Genomic DNA, 18,816 nt, shown 5'->3' on the forward strand with positions numbered 1-18,816 from the left:
TCTGTTCTCGATAAGCCAGCCAGAATCCACATGCTTATCTAATTACCGGGAAAATTAAATTAGTTACTCCCTCCGTTTCAGTATACAAGGCCTACGTGTATCTCTCCCTAGATCACTGATTGGACTAATCTAATGTAAATTGTATATATATCACAAAAGTATATCGTTAAAAAAATAGAACATTCGAATAAGTTCTAAATTTGTGATATAAAACTCATATTATATTGGTTAAATCGTGGACATACGGGTATGCATAGGACATGTATATCAAAACAGATGTAGCATCAGCTTGTGAAATCCCCACCTTAAATTAGTTATAGCTACTTTGTGTTTTTTGAACTGAAATCAGCTTGTGAATGGAGCTAGCTTTCTGTCACTCAGCTGGCCTGGCTCCTCCGTGTATGTATATCTAGCAGCTCACATGTCACGAGTTGCACCCGATCGAGATGGAGGAATTATATAGACGAGAATCGTATTCGAACTTATCGCACGCGCGCGTCCGTGCGTATTCGTATTCTCGGTTCTCGCTGCATGCATATGCACGAGCGCCCGACGATCGAACGTACACACAACGTGTCCGATATTACATGGATGTGTCTAAACGTATTTTACCGCAGACACATTCATTTTTAGATAAATTTAAGTCACTCGATATGGGACGGAAAGAATATATTAATTGTGAAGAAGATAAGACGTACTACTCTTGCTGATAATATGAGTATGATCTGGAAAGGGGATCTCGTGCCTAACTATTCTTGACGATTGAAAACGTGCTCGATGGGCGTCTACCATCTACTTGTACACACAATTAGTTAAGTCATTTTCTTGCTTGCATGCATGCATGGGCTGGGCTGGGTAGTTGATGAATAGTCGGTCGCATGACGCGTCTTTTATGTGATCGATTCCCTCCCTTTTTCCGAAGGTTAAGACATAATATGTACTCCGTACAAATTTAATGTGTTACGTCCCACGAGGAAGTTACGGCTGCATGAGCTCCAATTAAATTCAACTCCTCCAACGAGGCTCAAAGACGTGATTGATATTTTGTTCCAAAAGCAAACATGGCTAATCTTTCAGCTTTTCACACTGCGTTTTGACGAACGGAGCTAGTAGCAGTTCTTGGATATCTTAGCCAGCTGTCGGATTGCTATAAGTTGATCGATGATCATCCATCAGCTTTTGTACCGCTCAGTTTCGAGCGGGCTTTTTGTTTCTGCCATAAATGCCTCTTTCCACAATGGGCCAAGGTTGGAGTGAGCACAAAGGCCCACAAACTCACCTATAGTCACCAACGGCCCTATGTACAATCTGGCCTTAAGAGAAGCTCACCTGCCAAAAGGCCCAATTCAAGGGGCAAGTTGCTACGGCTCCCGGCCCAAAGCTAATGGCTACTCGTCTATCGCTTGTGTTAATCCGCTAAAAAAAATCGCTCGTGTTAATTATTGCACTAGAGACAAGTTAGCCGCTGGTACTTTTTAAAGTTTGATTAAATTATTAAAAAAATATACCAATGTCTACAATATAAAATAAATCGAGCGAAATGGCATGAGAGAAATAAAAATTGGATAGTCTCATCAAAGTCGCAGAAACAACATTTCTGACTCCCATGCCAGCTCCTCTTAGGAAGGTTATCCTTCGTAAAACTTTGCGATTCAAGAACCACACAAAGATCTTGATTTTCAGGGGACGTTAATCTTCCATAGATATTTCAAAATAAAAATAGCATGTCCATCTAAATTGCCGCAAATAGATTTCACAGTGAAAACACATGAGGAAGTGAAACGCCACGCAAACATATCAGGCTCCACTGAAAGTTGAGCCATCATTACGCACTCTACTAAGCATAGCCATGATGTCCACTTATCATCACTTAAGGTCCGTCTGAAATTGGTATTCAGGGGGACTGTTGTGAAAACTGTAGCATTATGTAAAGATGGATATTCATGAGAGAGAGGCATGTCACCGAGCCATGTATCTTCCAGAACGTACCCAACACTCGTCTTATTGCCAAGAATGAATGAACTACGGCTAAAAAACTCTTCTCTAACTCCCATAAGTCCCCTCCAAAATGGACAGTCCATAGGCTTGGCCTTAACTTGAAATAAAGTGTTGGAAAAAAATATTTGTTATGTAGCAGCTCATGACACACACCTTCGTCATTTAGGAGTTTAAACAGTCATTTGTTGAGTTAACATGACCTTGTTCGTTGTATTCACCCTGGTCTTTGGGCGACAGATTATATTCCATTTGGTTAGTTGATATTTACAACTATGCTCATCAGTTTGTCAAACAAACGAGATATATATGTAGAAATCCTTCTGTGCCTCATATGTATTTCAAGAAATGATAACATAAACACGGGGATGTTTGTGAGAACACATCATTTAAAGGACAAGTCGATCTCAGTGATCACTATGTCCCTTGATCATACTGTCATACATGCTTCCACATCATCTGACATATTAGATATCGAAACTCGCATTTTCAATATCGCTTATGGTTCGTGATATGATCGTCTAATCAGAATCGCCGGATGTATTGATTAAATTAGTAACCACTTAGAGTAAAGTCTTTAATTATCCACGGCCGATCAAACAAGTCCCGGTCCACACCAATCATCAACATTATACAATGCTAAATGATTTATTCAACTGGAATGAAAGGTTCAGAAACACAAGAGAATCATATACAACAACCTTCAGGGCAATATATATATTAACACTCACAACGTGCACCACGCACGATTAGTCAAACCAGATAAACACATTAACACGCATCACCAACACACAAACAAACTGAGCACCACGTACCCAGAGCAAGCAAGCACTGATCATGCATATGCTTGCCCATTATTACACCAAACAACAAGACAGAAGGTACTGAAGATTACAGATCGGCCATGGACAAGCTAGCTCACCAAGCTGGCCATCTAAGAGTCGACGACGCGGAAGGCGTCCCTGTTCTTGATGACGACGTCGTACATGTGGACGGATGAGAAGTGGCTGAAGTCCTTGGGGAGGGAGATGAGGTCCAAGGCCCCGGGCTTGTTGAACTGGTAGAGCGCCGGGTCCTCGTAGTAGCGCTCCCACCCCAGCGCCGTCAGCTTCGCCTCCAGCGACGCGTACGACGACACCACCTGCCCGCTCGGCGTGTGCAGCAGCGCCTTCCGCCTCACCGTCGACGACCGCTCGCTCCCTGGGTTCTCCACCAGCCGCACCACGCCATTCTTGAACACCCACACCCCCGACATGATCAACCTCTGGTCAACTAGGAAGAAAGAGAGGTGGTGTAAGCGGTTAGCAGTGAGATGGATTGTTGCTGGATGGATAGAGCAAGTCTGCAACAAAGATGAAGGGGTATTTATAGATGGATGGGTAAGCTTGAGATAGCTCTAGGGGGCTTAACTAATGCGCACTTAATTAATTAGCCTGTGGGGTGGGTGACATGTGAACAAGAATAAACATGGCTTTGTTAAGTCGTTTTTTTAACAAAGAATTCTCTCCCATTTCTTATATCATCGTCCAATCATTCTCATCTTCAAAATTCACTCTATGATAAACCCAGTAACAAAAGATGTACGGAGTACCAACATTTCACGAAGGTTGCACAACTTTTATTTATTTGCAATTTTTTAGTTAGCAGAGTACAATTTTAAGTGGCTGGTCTTTGAAAATATTATTTTTCGATTCAATCGAGAATTAATTAGCCAAAGCAGAATGAATCCTGCATTTTACTTGTATCCTAGAGAAGTAAGCTGCATATGTGTAGATGATCTCTAGACAGATTTTTGGAGATATAATGTGCGTGGACAACATGTGTGCAGTGATGCCACTCATCGAAATGACGACTGTAAAAAAAAGGGTTTTGCGACATAGAGGCGGTATTAACTTATCAATCATGTCATGGAATTTTTTTGACGAAAATGCAGCAGCGCTGCTTTTCATTACTTAAAGGGGAAAACAGGTTATTTACAAGCTAAAACAACAGGAGAGGAGGAGGAACAACATGGAAAAGAGGAAGAGGAGTGTTGTTGTTCTCGACAACAATTAAAGTAATGGGTGACAATGCTCGATGGCACAAGTGCGGGTATAAAAGTTGGGCGTGTATGCCGGCTTTATAGTGAAGGTCGTCGTACACTTGAATAAGTTGACACGTCGATATTTTTTGAATAGATTCGGTCGACCCTGCGGGTGCGACTTAATTCTATATTAGGAAAAGCTTCGAGGGGGTTGTTAGCCAAGGGCTTGGGCCGAGCGGATCTTCCAAAGACACCTTCTAGCGAGAGATTCGTCAGGGCTGCCTCGTACTTGCACCGAACACGTCTTTTCAAGTATCGAGGTTAGGATACTCTCGGAACTCTAACCCAACCCCTTCTCCTTTGAGCCCGTGCCAACCAAGGTTAGCTCGGAGCCTCGAAACTAGAGTCCCCTAGAAGGCTTCCTCGAGGCCGATCGACTTTCAGTCGAGAGCGGTGCGCGAGAGCGAACCTTAGAGGGAGCACTCTAGTCCTCTCCCCTTGAGTTTATTCAAGTGAGAGTGAGTGATACATACCCCCATGAGGGGTATTTATAGACTAGGAGTCAATGACAAAAGAACATGGCTACCCTTGAGGGAGAGAAAAAAGTGAGGGCAAAATGATAAAAGTAGCTTCTTGGTCCATAACTTTTGTGTGCACCATGTGAGAAAAGTGGGATTTGGTCCATGGTCCACCATGGACTAAGGGCCCCCTCCTCACATCTTTCTTGCCCCCTACTCTAGCTCATTTGACCCTTTGACCATGGCATGAGAAGTTTGACTTGTTGACTTGTCTTTCTTTGCCACCTAGGATTGACTGCGCCACGCGGGCTTCTTGACTCATGCTTGGAAAATGTTGACTTGGTCGTCGCCATGTAGAATTTACGGCCCGGCCCATATAAGGGTTTTATTTTACTACAACAACGAGAAAAAAAAAATTCTGGGGGCTGAACCCTATGAAATCAACATTGTTCAATCATCTAGAAGGTGGCGACGGAGGTGCATCCATCTGCTTTCCAACAGAGCAGCTCATCAAAGACGACGTCACAGAGATTTGCCAGAGAGGATTGCTTGGAGTGGAATACTCTTTGATTGTGTTCAAGCCAAAGATGCCACCATCCCAGCATGATGACCATGGCCAGGCGAGAGCGAGCTCTCTTGGAGGGGCATCGCCTGACTTCATCAGACCACAAGGGGATAAGGATGCAATCTGCAACGTGTGGAAGAGCATTGACCTGGACATTTGTTTTGGCGAGAAGCAGCAGCCAGAACTGAGCAGCGAAGGAGCATCGAGCGAAGAGGCGATCCGCGGTCTCAGGCGAATTACGGCAAAGCTGACAGATAGGGTTATGAGCTATTCCTTTGATGGCCAGCCGATCAGCAGTGAGGCATCTGCGAAGAGCCACAGTCCATGTGAAGAACTTAATTTTGGTCGGGATTTGAATTTTCCAAATAAGCGAGGCAGCAATCGACGGAATTCTGCCAAGAAAGTGAACATTGTAGGTAGAGGAGGCCGAATACTTTCCAGGTGCCTCAAGCTTCCATGAGATCGAGTCCGGAACTTGAGAGAGAGAGAGATATGCTGCAATATCTGCCAAAGCTTGATGAACTGAATAAGAACCTCATGGGATGGCCGCTCTTTCATGTCATGAAATTTCAAAATCAAAATTAATGTACACAAAGAAATACTTTTTTTTCTTCTAAAACCCCCCGAACAAAAGCAAATAATACATCACAAAAAGTTATCCTTTTGTTGTTTCCTTTAACTACGCATCTTGGGTTTGATTGAATTTTTGCTGCATATATGGGTCGTATATCTTGTCATCTCTAACTATAATTTTATTTTTTATCTAACTTTTTCGACCACTATATAATTGTTGGCACCATGGTATGACCACTGTTTAGACTGAAAGCGTGTTTGGTGTTTCTCAATGTGTGGTGCATGAGAGAAGAAGAATACATGATGCATGAGTATTACAATAGAACATGCATGATGTATCTCCTTAATAACTTAAGAGCGTGGAGGGCGTGCGGGGTTAACTTAGACGGTTAGACCATGAAAAGTTGTTGACATTCTGTACCTGGTGCAGTGCACTCAAATGTATTCAAAAATTAAAAATGGCATTTGGAAAGTGTCCAAATTAAAATTCCCAACATGCTTGTGGATATGTACAATCCTGGTATACAGTTCACACACTATGTGAAGAAAAGAGAAACAATAAATTTCAAAGAAACACAGTTTTTGAGACTGTCTTCTCACGGAGCGACAAATTTTGCTAATTTTCCCGTAAACCATGGGTTTTGAGTATAATTGTCTCAAGTCTCCCGAAATAACGGTTTAACTAATTCAACAGTATTTCTTACATGTCAGGCGCCACGTCGGCAAAACCCGACCGGCATGGCTTAAACCGTTTCGGGCGACTTGAGACAATTAGACTCAAAACTTGTGGTTTTCTGGGCAAATTAAATTTGTGGCTCGGTAAGAGGAAAGACTAAAAAACTGCGGTTCTGTGATATTTATTTAAAAATAAAATATCCACCGCAAACATTTTTTAATATTAATGTACACTAGTACTCACTTCTTTTCATAAACGTTGCCGTATTTGGTTTCATTAAGACTATGCTTTCACCGAGAATTAATTTATTAATATGTGTTTTTAAAATATGAAATTTATGTCAATAGATTCCTTTTTAAAAGATTTTGCTGACAATTGTGGTTTCGTATCATAAAAATTTACATACCAATAAAATATATTTTGGTCAAAATTTTATCTTAACGAAACCAAATACGCCAACTTTTATGAAAAAGATAGAAACTTTGTTATTTTTGAGCGTGAAGCTAAATTGGCACATTTTTACCCAAAGCTTAGACTTTTTTTACAGCTAATGAAATGATGCATCCAGTTCGAAAAGTCAGCGATCACCTCGATGGAATCACATCCTCCCGCCCACTTAATTATTCAATTTCCGGTAACAAGATACCATGTGCATATGTATTACAATATATTAAATTGGAATCGGTGGTGATAGGGTGGACGCCGTTGGTCGGTGTTGGTCGGTCAACTTCGTTAAAATTACAATCAATATGCCACTGCCCCTTATTTTCTTTCCCTCCCGCCTTATTCACGATTTCAGTAGCAGAAATTCTACGGTTTAGATTTACCGAAAGTTATAGTATGGTCCAAATTTGTCACAACATAATACGAACAGTCCTAAAATAAATCAATCTCCTTAGCATGAAATCCAAAATTCTTCGGATCCATCTCAATATGGAAATCAATCCGAACCCAAACAAAAAATCTTGGTATCAATTTCAGTATGGAAATCAATCCAATCGAAAAATCAATGTCCAGACTTCGCCTCCACCGGCTCATGCTTGATACACTTTCCGTTGTTCCGTAGCATCGCACGGGTTCTTTTGCTAGTGTAATATAATTTGTGTACGAGCACCACGAGAAGAAGATGCTTTTTTTTTTACGAAAAGAAGATGCATCTTTGATTATTGTGAACAGAGATTTGATACTGTTCGGCCGGTAATTTGCTACCCGCTTTTCTATACTTGCCTAGTGGCTTGGCACGTCTATCCGAAAGTAAGTTTGCGCGGATTTACTATGCAATCAGGGCTGGCACAAATGCACAATACAAGTTCCATGCATGCTTTTCCGTTAAAGTTTCCGAGGCTTCTCGAGCTTTTGTTGCTGATATCAAGCCCAGGCCAGAAGTAAGTCCAAGTCTCCACGATATCAACTTCTAAATCGATAAAGCTACTCCGTACTTCTAAATCTCTGGTGGTTTCGGACGCGGCTGCCTTCCCCGGCCTTTATGAAGGTCACTCGGGCCGCATCCTAGTCCACGGCAAGAGCTTTCCTGGACGCTGCGTTGACCCCATGCATGGTGGTGTCAGACGGAAGCGTATTGTGGTGCCTCTCTTCAGAGGTCCAGAGGTGTTATGGCATCTCCAGTGGTGAGACTTAACGCGAACTGGTCTGTTTCGGTCAAAATGGACAACAGACCTATTCTGGCGTTTTTTCGTTCCGACGGGACATTTGGTTTAGGTTTGGGTATGAACGGACAACATCTTTGTGCTAGGTTTGTCTTTCATTTGCTTATTTGTTCTTTCTTGGTCCGCATATCTATGACCAATAAAATGGATCAAATTGGTTACCGCGTTAGGGGCACCAGCAAATCCAAACGGATAAAATCCTCTGGTCTGTCCGAATCGACCCAAACGGATCAAAAAGGACACTTTTTGCGTACGATTTGGGTGGCTGCACTACAGTTGCCCTTAGGAAGTTTAAGGCATATTGACAATTTCGTGGGAATGGCCCTTCGAGGACAATCTCGTAGGAATTAGAAAATTATGATCCGAAAATAACAAAGGGTTTGAATTTCACCGACTGAATTTTTTTACTGGATTTTAAAGCATAGGAAGTTTTGTTTGTTAGTGATTTCTTTGAATAGTTCACAATGAATACAAGAATTTGAGAGAGTAGACAGGCCGGTGCAATGGACTTCTCTTAAAGAAGAACAATGAACAAAGGTTGAGCTCATGTTAGATTTTCTATTGGATTGGGCTCAAAGGAGTCTATTTACTAGGAATTTGACAACTCTAGACCATAGAATCATGAGTGGGAGAGAACAAGTTAAGATATACTGTAATATACATGCATGCGAAGAACATGCATCATCATCAAGCTTATCTCTGATAGCTAGCCTTTCCATAGTATATATATATATACGTGATACACATGCATGCCCCGTCTCTACCCTAAAGTTTTGGCGCGGCTGTATCTAATCAAGCTAGGCCGCGGTTCGCAAACGAAACGAACTGCTCCGTTGTTAAAGTTGCACGCTTTCTTCCAAATTGATTAAGCCACCACGCAAAAAGTCGTATGGTTTCTCCGGCTAAACAATGCATAAGAGCACTCAAAATGCACCGTATTTTAAATCGTATTCTATATATTAAGTAAATATGGCTGTATGCATCGGTTGCCGGTGGCGTTCCCTCTTTTTCGAAAAAATATATTAAAGTAAATATTTAAATACAATTTCCCCAAATACTTTGCATATCTTATTGTATCAAAATAAACTTCATATTTAATGTTTCTGTGAGAGAGGAGTTAGGCCATCCCAGCGCTCCACGCTGGATCGTCCCATAGCTCTCCTATCTAGGTAAAATGCTAACGTGGCAGGATAGTTAATGTGAAAAGACAAGAAACGGTCGTTTAGGTAGTAACATATACAAACGACCATTGGCTAGTAAACCAAGGCAGGCCTTTAACTTTTTTGGATCCTTTGTGTGCTGATACTACTACTCCCTCTCATCTGTATACAGCCACAAGCACAGATAGATATAAAGAATCCTAGAGTGAATTTATTCTTCAACGAAGGGAAGAAACGATGCTGATGACATGGCAGTGATGTTACGCTGCGTAAAAGAGGAGCTTTGTGATCGGCCTTATGAGTATTTTGGGTTCAATGCTAATAGTCGTATCTAGTTTTAGATACGTATCTCTCTTTTTGCTCAGTTGAGTTAATCAAGTGTTGCATCAGATTTTTGCGGCACGATTCCGATACCGTACAAGGTGCACCACTGGGACTGCCCTAAATAACTGGCTATCGTGTTGTAACCATCGAGCTGGAGGTGTGTAGTATTTTTGAGCCACGTGATGGTGATTTATGTGTTAGTCGAAACCATCGGACACTGTTATGTGTTACCCTACTCAACGGTTAGGACAACAATCATGATGGCGAAAAACAGGTAACGAGGGAATTTGGGATGTTGGGGCAAAATGCAAAATCAGGGACATGTCATATGCGGTGAATAGGTGTCGGAATGCCGCAAACGTGATGTTCTATTGGGCCTTCCAAATTCCGAGGCTAAAAATAGTTGCAAATGAAGATAAACTATCAACCCACGGTGTTGGACGACTCATAAACATATGAATAGGTGGACGAAACGGACTAAACGAGGCTTGTGTAGACGAACTAGGCGCACTTTTGGGGACCATGTGGCAGGGTGGAGCTATAGTAATGCCTGGGTATGCAATGCATGCACATTCTTTCACTGGACCGGAGTTTTCACCCGATATACTTCATCTTTTTTTCTTCTGAAAAGGATGTTGGAACCACCTGACTCTAAGCCACAGCCCGATACTTCACCCTGTGCGTGTACCACACAAACAAAATGAAATTCAAATCATTCGTAGGCCCTCACATGTCCTCAATTTCATAGGCCAGACAAACTGCTTGTTGGGCTGCCTCCTAGCATCTATCCCCGATCTTCCGGTGCCACTTCGCCACAGCCCACGGACGAGCTCGTTGCAGTCATTGGGGCATGTAGATCCGGACCCCCACGGGGATGCCAATGCCGCGGAAGACCTCGGCCTCCATTGATTCTCCCCACGTCCCCATCCGGACCTGGGCCTGGGGGGAAGACTGGGCTCACAGCGTAGTGAGAGCGCGTCCTGGGGGGCTGTACAAGTTGCTTTTTTTTTAGGTCAAGCAGCGGACTTTATTAACTTGCACACACTTGCGCCTGAGGTATAACCATCCCAAACAAATTATACTTACCCTCCTAATTAAGAAGACAAGCACCCTAAAAAAATACCGAATAAATTCAACTTAACACATGTTTGACACGGTGCATGTTTTTCAAGGAAACCCAAATGATCAGAATGACCTCCGGTGAATCACTATGCAGAAGAAAGTTGATCTAGTTCATGGGAAAAACTGGACCAAAAACCTCATATTGACTGGATGTGAATATTCCAGAAATGAATTCTCTTCTCCACCATTGATCTCTTCTTCATCTCTAATTCAGAGATGAGCCGCACGACGACTCAAGTCAGCGATGGAGAACTTCATCGGATAAATGGCATTACACTATATTACTCCCTCCTTCCGGAATACAAATCCAAGTCACTTATTTCCGGACGGAGGGAGTAGATAACAGAATATTTAATTTCCTGCTTTCCTTCAGTTTGGTATTAAGCATTTTCTTTCTTAAAAAAGGTGTCAATTCTTTACTTTCCATGCCATTCCAGCATATATCCTGTCAGTAGTATGTTACCTTTAGCATGAGATGCATTATAGCATTTATTACTGTCATCTACAGTCACTACACCACGGTATAGAATTCCCAACAGACAAGTTGGTTGGGAAATCTGCTTTCACCTAAGAGCAGCTGATTGACAAGGTTCAAGAGAAAACTTCTAAGAGCAGGTCAGGTATGCACCTAAATCTTAAGGGTCTCTTTGGATGATAGGAGTTGTAAAACTAATATGAAAAATACAGGAATAGGATGCCATGGCATATTGAAACCTATGGGAATTCAAAACACAGGAATCAGCAGTACAAGTTGTTTGGTTGCAGCATAGGAAAAACACAGGAATCTTGTATAGGCAGGAGTGTAAGCCACACTTGTCATTGACACATAGGAATTTTTCCAAGAGGTTAGACCTTTTGCTAAAATTCCCATAGGAATAGGGTTTAGGAACCCAATCCATAGGATTTTGGGAGCATGAATTCCTTTGAACCAAAGAGTCTCTATAGGAAAAATTTCTAAGCTGATGGATTCAAAATATCAGATGTAGATTGTTCCTTGGAAGTTATATACTCCCTCCGACCCAAAATAAGTGAAGTGGATTTGTATAGATTCTTATACAAATCCACGTCACTTATTTCAGGATGGAGAGTATATGCTTGCATATTTATGTTTTAAGTAAAACTACATTGTCTTAGAAAGTGTTATTGACGAACTCATTGCTCTATTTCATAATATGGGTAAATTATGACAATTGTGTGATGTCCAAGAGGCGACTTGAATTTTTATCATATCTGAATATATTCATCTTAGAAGTAATAGCGTGAAAGAATTCTGCATGAAAATCTACTAGGCTGCCTAGTCTAGTAAGGCCATTTTTCATGTGGCAATGCAAATGTTCTTTTATGTAATGGTTGAAGTGTAAAAAAATGTTAAGCTGTATTGTTTCTAGCACTAGATATGCCCCTTTACATTCATAGGTTATCGACCATAAAAATTAAAAACCCAATGTAGATCTCACTTTCAAAGTTGAGCATGCATGATGAATACATCCTTTTGCGGTAACTGTATTATGGATTAATTCTATATCAAATCAACTGGCAGTATCCAGAACATGTATATGTCTCGAAAACATATCTAGTGCTACCCTGACTTGGGCTGCCACCGTGCTCCCAAGATGCGGTAGCGTAACCAAAAGGTTGTGATTTTTGAAGGAAAAATTTAGCGGACTGGCATAAGTTACATCTACAATGCTAAAAAAAAAAAATCAAGTCCTAGCTTGATTTATGTACTTAGATACAAAAATATAATAACATGTACCACTGGATTTTAATTTGATATTAGTCAAGCTTGATTTTTTTTCTTGTTTCTCCTTGTACTAATTGAATTTGGGGTTGAGACTTTATTTTGTAATAATGTCACAATTTTTTTTTTATCTGAATGATGTTTTCTTGTACCGAAACGATTCAATAATGATGTCAAACTAATTTATTTTGTATTCTTTCCTGCCCCATGAGGAATCTACTTGATGTGTCTATTTTATTGACTACTCGCTCCAATTTTAAATTGTTGTCGAAATATTACATGTATCTAGACGATTTTTACAAATAGATACATTTATATTTAGATAAATTTGAGTCAAAAATTAAGGGCAGAGGGAGTATTTGGCAACCGTTATGCACCTAACTCGTGGTACCGAACGTTTTCCTAGCGAGCGAGAGCACGCGAAGCGCGCCAGCGTGAGACGGAGAGAGCCCACCGATTCCTTTGGCGAGCGGGATCGAGCGAGCGCGCGCCGGCCTGGAGCTACACCGTAACAGGCTGTCAAACGCCAGAATAATTCAAGCCGGCTGCCCAAACCCAAGCCCAAAACGCACGTTACATGCTGCTTTTTCCTAGCTCCCCCACGCACCATCCTTCCAGGCTCCCACTGTTTCTTCCCAGGATAGCATCGATGCCCCGTCGAAGCTACTTCCTCCCAAAACCAAAACCTGGACGAGTTTACCTAGCTCGATCAAAAAAAAAGAGAAAAAACTCGAGTGTGTTTAGTTCTTGTCCGTCATTGCTTTACCAACTTTTGTCAATCATTGACTAGCAAATTTTTTTGTTAAAGATTTGTTGGTTCCTGCTTTACCAAAAAGTTAGAAATTGGCAAAATTCTTTGGCAATCAAAATTTTGGCTACCAACCTAACAAAGACAAAATAATATAGGGTGTCAAAATTTTGGTAGGGCATGAACCAAACACAACTTTCATATCTAGACACACAAAGTTACCCTTGTAAGGTCTAAGGAGGAAAACACCCTCATATCTAGTCATCCATGTACCCCTCGTGTCAACATAGATCTTGCACAAATGTTCAAGTTTCAAGTGAGACCATACTCCATCCTTACCAACACACAATGCAGGAGAAAAAACCCTCATGATACAAAAGTTACCAACACGAAGGACAGACAGTTGCATTCAATAAGAAGGGGAGAAAATTAGCACTCTACGGGACACAAACCAACATGATACATAAGTTGCCAGCATACAACGCATGAAATTACCGGCACATAGAGCATATTGTTACCAATGCAACCCCACACAGTGCACAGAAGTTGTATTCAATGATAGTGAGAGGGCTACCATCCCTATAGGTACAAATCTACATGGCACAAAAGCTGCCAACATACAATGCATGAATACCAACCAACGGTGCATGAAGTTACCAACCCACGTCGCATACAATTACCAACCCATGAGGCATACAATTACCAACCCACGAGGCATACAGTTACCAACCAACGACGCATACAGTTACCAATCCACGGTTCATAAAGTTACCAACGAACGGTACATCGATGTCGGGTTGGTAACTATCACCAACATACAACGCATGAACTTACCGGCACACAGTGCATATTATTACAAACCCCACACAGTGCACACAAGTTGCATTCAATGATAGTGAAAGCTGCCAACATACAATGTATGAAATACCAACCCACGGTGCATACGGTTACCAACCCGCGGTGCATGAAGTCACCAATGAACGGTGCATGAAGTTACCAATGAAACAGCACGTATAGTTATCAACGAACGCTGCATGAAGTTACCATCCCACGGCGCATATAGTTACCAACCCACGGTGCATGAAGCTACCAATGAACGGTAGATATAGTTACCAACCCACGTCACAAGCTGGGTAACTACATCTAAGCTTGGTTGGTAACAAGTATGGCAGGATGATCATTGTAACATAAACATGTGGGTAACTAAAATTTGTGCAAGGGCGATAACCTACGAGCATTCGCAGACGACAACTGCATAAGTTACCGTTATTAAATGTTATCTAACTTTCAGAACCACGTGCTGGCCGTGGGGTGGCCTGGAAACGGGCCGTCGGCATCATCGACTCACCCACACGGAGCTCCTGTCTCCAGTGGCGGTGGCGCCCCGTGCCTCCTGCCACGGCTCATCCTATCTCCTGGACCACCACATTGCCCCTCCTCGTTGATGTCACGCACCGCTCTGCCATCACCAGCATCCTCTCCATCGCCGCCACTAACAACCGTCTCGTCCTCACCCTCGGGTCCATGGCCACCACCGTGTCTCGTCCTATGTACTCCGTGCTTCTGCAACGCCTGCACCACATCAAGGTAATCCTCCACAACAAATATGTATGCGCTCATGGCCTATCAAGAATCGAGTACCATTGTATCGTGTCTTACCATTTGGTGGTGTCATAGGGGTCGACCGGTCGAGGTTATCCGTGGGCGAGGTGGTGCCATAGCTCGACGAGGAGGACGCCGAAGTAATAGACGTCGATCTTGTCCGTGGGATGGCTGTGCCCATGCCCAGCTGCTCCTCCGGGTCCACGTACCCGACGGCAGCGGCCCAATCAAAGCCCTTGTCAACGCCGGCCACCGCCGCGACCCCATAAAGTCCTCATAGATCTCCAGGTAGATGACGGCGGGGAGGCCCATGTCGCCGGGTCGAATTGCCCGACCCCTGCGCCGTCGTGCGTAGGGGAGCCGCGAGCGGGAGCATGGGTCGAGGCTGCGCCCGCGCCAGTGCGTATATACGACGGATGGCTGGAGGCGGCAGCAACGGACGAGGAGGAGACGAAGGTGGCGTGGCCATGGTGGTGCAGAGTTGAGGCGCGAGGAGGAAGGGGAGAAGGAAAGGAGGAGGAGATCAGGGATTTGGGGATGGGGAGCAGTGCGTGCGTGCGTGGCCCAGCAGAAGAGGAAGACGAAGCGAGAGAGGAGGAGCGCACGGGTGGGCTGCGTTGCTAACTAGGCCTTGGCCCAAGCGGAAGAAGGAAAGACGGAACGTTCCGTAGCAACGTAAGTACAGAACATTCCCCAAATAGATAAATTGTTTTATTTACATGTTCTCCTGTCATATTTTTCATAACAGTTTAAACAACCTAGATTTGTGCCCACATGGATCACTCCTGACAGGCAGCGGCCGGTGCAGCCAATTGCGCATGTCCATCTAGTATATATTGATATGAGATGAACAAGTTTAATACACCACCCAATAAGCGTGTTGCTATATGTGTGTGTTTGCTTAGCTGGTGCAGTTTCGTCGATCATTTTTCCTAGCTTCTGCGTGACAGTGGAGCGAACGACTGAGGGAAAGCTAGATGAGCCGCACCGGTGATCGCGTAAGGTCGAAAATGGGACGTGCTTATCAGCTTTATGTGTAAACTTTAGAAGCGTTTTTTAGAGGGATATAAACACCAAAAACTGAAGCACAAGTCCAAAAAAACAAAGCCTTAAACTGCTTTCTCTCCATATATGAAACAGGCCACCAATTTGTACTTTTCTACTTGTAGAATGACATTATTCTCCCAACTTTTAACATTATTCTTCCAAACATTCATTAATTAATATGGTATCAGCTTTCAAAAACATTTCTCTTAACTTTCACTAATTTTATTTCACCAAAATTTGTGTGAAATTTTTGCCCAAACTTTTGTGTAATTTTTTATTGCCATCTTTAAAAAAATAGAGATAAGCTTCCAACTAATTACTAAAAATTAGTTGACTTAGATATAGAAAAACCGCTGAAACGCGTCCTAAGGCGACTCCCCATAAGACTATTTTTACGCCCGGGCCTCTTTCTCGTTACAGTCTCTTCGAAACGAACCCTCCGGGCCGGCCGCTGGTCTTGGGAGTCTAGAAGGCGTAGCTCTCGATCGATCAGCGTCCTCTCCATGCAGGTCGCCTCTCCTGGCTCCTAAAGCCCCCAGCCCCCCCCCCCCCCTATGAAATTTCATTTTACTTAATACTTACTCCCTCCGTCCGGGTATGTAAGGACTGTATTAAAATTTTTGTCCAATTTTGACCAACAATTATACATAAATAATATTTAATATATGAACATAAGAGTTATATCATTAGAATGAGTTTTCAAATACGAATTCAACGATATCTCTTCCGTGCCACAATAATCCAGTATTATCAATATAATGTTTTGTCAAAATTTGGCATCAGATTCCGTGCGGAACTTATAAACCCGGACGGAGGGAGTACTAATTAGCTCATTAAAAGTCACTTAAAAATAGGCGAACTCTCTAATTTCGCCCTCTCTAATCCCAACTCGCCCCCCTCATGTCGAATTCCTGGCTCTGTCCGTGGAGGGGGACGAGTTCTTGGACTTGGTGCTCGCCATGCTCAAGGCGGTTGCCGGCGACGAGGAGGAGGCCCAGAATATGGAGGTGGCACAGAGTAGAGGGGTCAACGTCGTCATCGGGAGGACCATCCTGGCGGCGGGCCCAGGGAAAGGCTGGTTCAAGGGGCTCGTCCTGCAGAACCTCTACCAGTTCCTGCAGACGAACTTCAGGTCTGTGCTCAACATCCATCATGGCAACACCCCGCAGGTTGGGATTCGCTACACAATAGCAGATTAGTTGAGGAGAGTGCTACTACTTCAGTTGATGTCTAGCTGGGGTATCAACATTGTGTTGTGTACTGGATTATTTGACATTTGCTGCTTGTTGTGATAAGAGCATCTCCAGCCGGCCCCCCTAAATGCCCTCCAAACGCCAAATGGGGAAGCCGGCACCCAAAAACCCACCCAGCACAACCCCCAATTCTAAAAAGTAGTCGGCACGGTCCAAGAATTTAGCCGGTGCCCCAAGGCCGCACCTAACTTCCGGGGGGGGGGGGGGGGGGGGGGGAGGGGGGCTGAAGCCAAAAAGCAAGGCGGGCCACACCTGCCGGCGAGATAATACGAACTTCCTTCCAAATTTTTGCCGGTGCCCCCCTTTCCCTCCACTTCCCCCCGCCTGGACTGCCAGTCCCGCCATTTCCCCCATTCTCGCCGACGACACCGCCTCAAAGCGCCTCGTCCTCGCTCCACCGACACCACCATTGCTGCCCCAAAAACTATGCCGCCGAAGAGGTACGCAGCCCCTCGTTGCACGGCGGGCGGCGACACAGTGGCAGAGAAATCAAGGGCCGAGCGTCAACCTGGGATGAGCAACGCCAACTGGGTGGCGGATTGCAACCATCGCGCCGTCGAGAACGCCGCCCGCCGAGGTCGCGAGAAGAAGGCGAAGGAAAGGAACGCCGTCCTGGCCCGGCAGATGGAGGCGGAGAGGATCGCGGCCTCGGTGCAGATGGCCGCGACCATGGCCAGTACTAGAGCAGCAGCAGCCAAGGGAGCTCTTCATCGTCGCCGTCAGGAATTTCGTCGGTGTCACCCCATATACCCCATGAAAACCATGGGAATGTCACGTTGTCCCTCTCGCGGTTCTCGTCGACTATCCCGATACTGATCCACTCGACGGTTTCAATCCCAACACCTTCGCCACCGATCCACTCGGCGGCTTCAACCCCAACGCCTTCGCCTCACCTCCTCCGCGACGCGGGCCTCTTTCCTACGCCGATTCTTTGCCGTTCGCCTCCTTCTAGCAGTTCCCCGCCGGCTGCAGCCAGGCCGCACCCAACCCGTTCGGCGGAATGTTGCAAGGCAAGTCCATTATGATCTTGTAGATGGTCGTCATGTTCACCGCCTACCGAGAGGACAACGACGACATCGAGATCAAGTTCATCCACGTCTTCGCAAGAATGCTCTCGCCACGTCCAAGGACGGCTCCTACAACCCAAAAGCACTCCTTCGGCGGCATCGGAAGGCCGACCCATCGACCAGAATAAGGAAAAGGCGGCAAGGGATGCAACGCCGGCCACAGAGCACCTCTACACATGCATCGAGAAGTGCATGACCGACGTCGCCGCACAAGCCGTGAAGAGGGAGGAGGTCGCGGCGTCACGGTGGGCGACGGTGCTCAAGAAACAAGATGACAAGCTCGAGATTCTCAAGCCGAACGTTGCGGCGAAGAAGAGACGGGAGGACTTGTTAATCTTGGCGTGCGACACCACCGGCATGGATGCCGAAGTAAAGACGTGGTATGATGGCCAACGCATGCTCATTTTGGCCGAAGCGAGAGCATCGGCGTCATCGAGTTCGCCATCGGCGTCCGACACAGCAGCACCGGCCACCTCTACGCCATCGGCGCCATCACCGCCTGAAACAGCAACTCCGACCACTTCTACACCACCGGCGAGCTCGGAAGTGCCTTCAGCGCCAGCGGATGACGAAGGGGCCGAGTGATTTCACTTTTTTTAGTTTGATGTTATTTTGTTCGTCGAAACTTGTGATGAATTTGGACGGTATTTGGTGATTTGGGCCGGCCTGCGAAGTGGCGGCAAAATTTTGTTTGAATTGTATTTTGGGGGGCCGTCGTTTCAGGGTGCGGCTGTG

General features: G+C 44.5%; 1 protein-coding gene and 1 long non-coding RNA gene across 2 annotated transcripts; both read right to left on the reverse strand.

Moving 5' to 3' along the window:
* Nucleotides 1-2,682: 2,682 nt before the first annotated feature.
* LOC100825904 (flowering-promoting factor 1-like protein 1) lies at nt 2,683-3,328 on the reverse strand. The gene has a single exon (XM_003566489.4). The coding sequence runs from the start codon at nt 3,248-3,250 to the stop codon at nt 2,930-2,932; it is 321 nt and encodes a 106-aa protein (XP_003566537.1). The 5' UTR covers nt 3,251-3,328; the 3' UTR covers nt 2,683-2,929.
* A 10,745-nt stretch (nt 3,329-14,073) lies between these two features.
* Nucleotides 14,074-14,914, reverse strand: LOC112270821. Its single transcript, XR_002963304.1, has 2 exons — nt 14,772-14,914; nt 14,074-14,684 (listed from the first exon to the last, which is right to left on the reverse strand). It is a non-coding gene; the product is annotated as an uncharacterized LOC112270821 (long non-coding RNA).
* Between the last annotated feature and the right edge of the window lie 3,902 nt (nt 14,915-18,816).

This window comes from Brachypodium distachyon, chromosome 2 (assembly GCF_000005505.3).
Source record: "Brachypodium distachyon strain Bd21 chromosome 2, Brachypodium_distachyon_v3.0, whole genome shotgun sequence".
NCBI lineage: Eukaryota > Viridiplantae > Streptophyta > Magnoliopsida > Poales > Poaceae > Brachypodium > Brachypodium distachyon.

Bases quoted from the DNA above. Each gene is read 5' to 3' on its own strand.
- LOC100825904 (XM_003566489.4), bottom strand. From the start codon at position 3,250: ATGTCGGGGGTGTGGGTGTTCAAGAATGGCGTGGTGCGGCTGGTGGAG.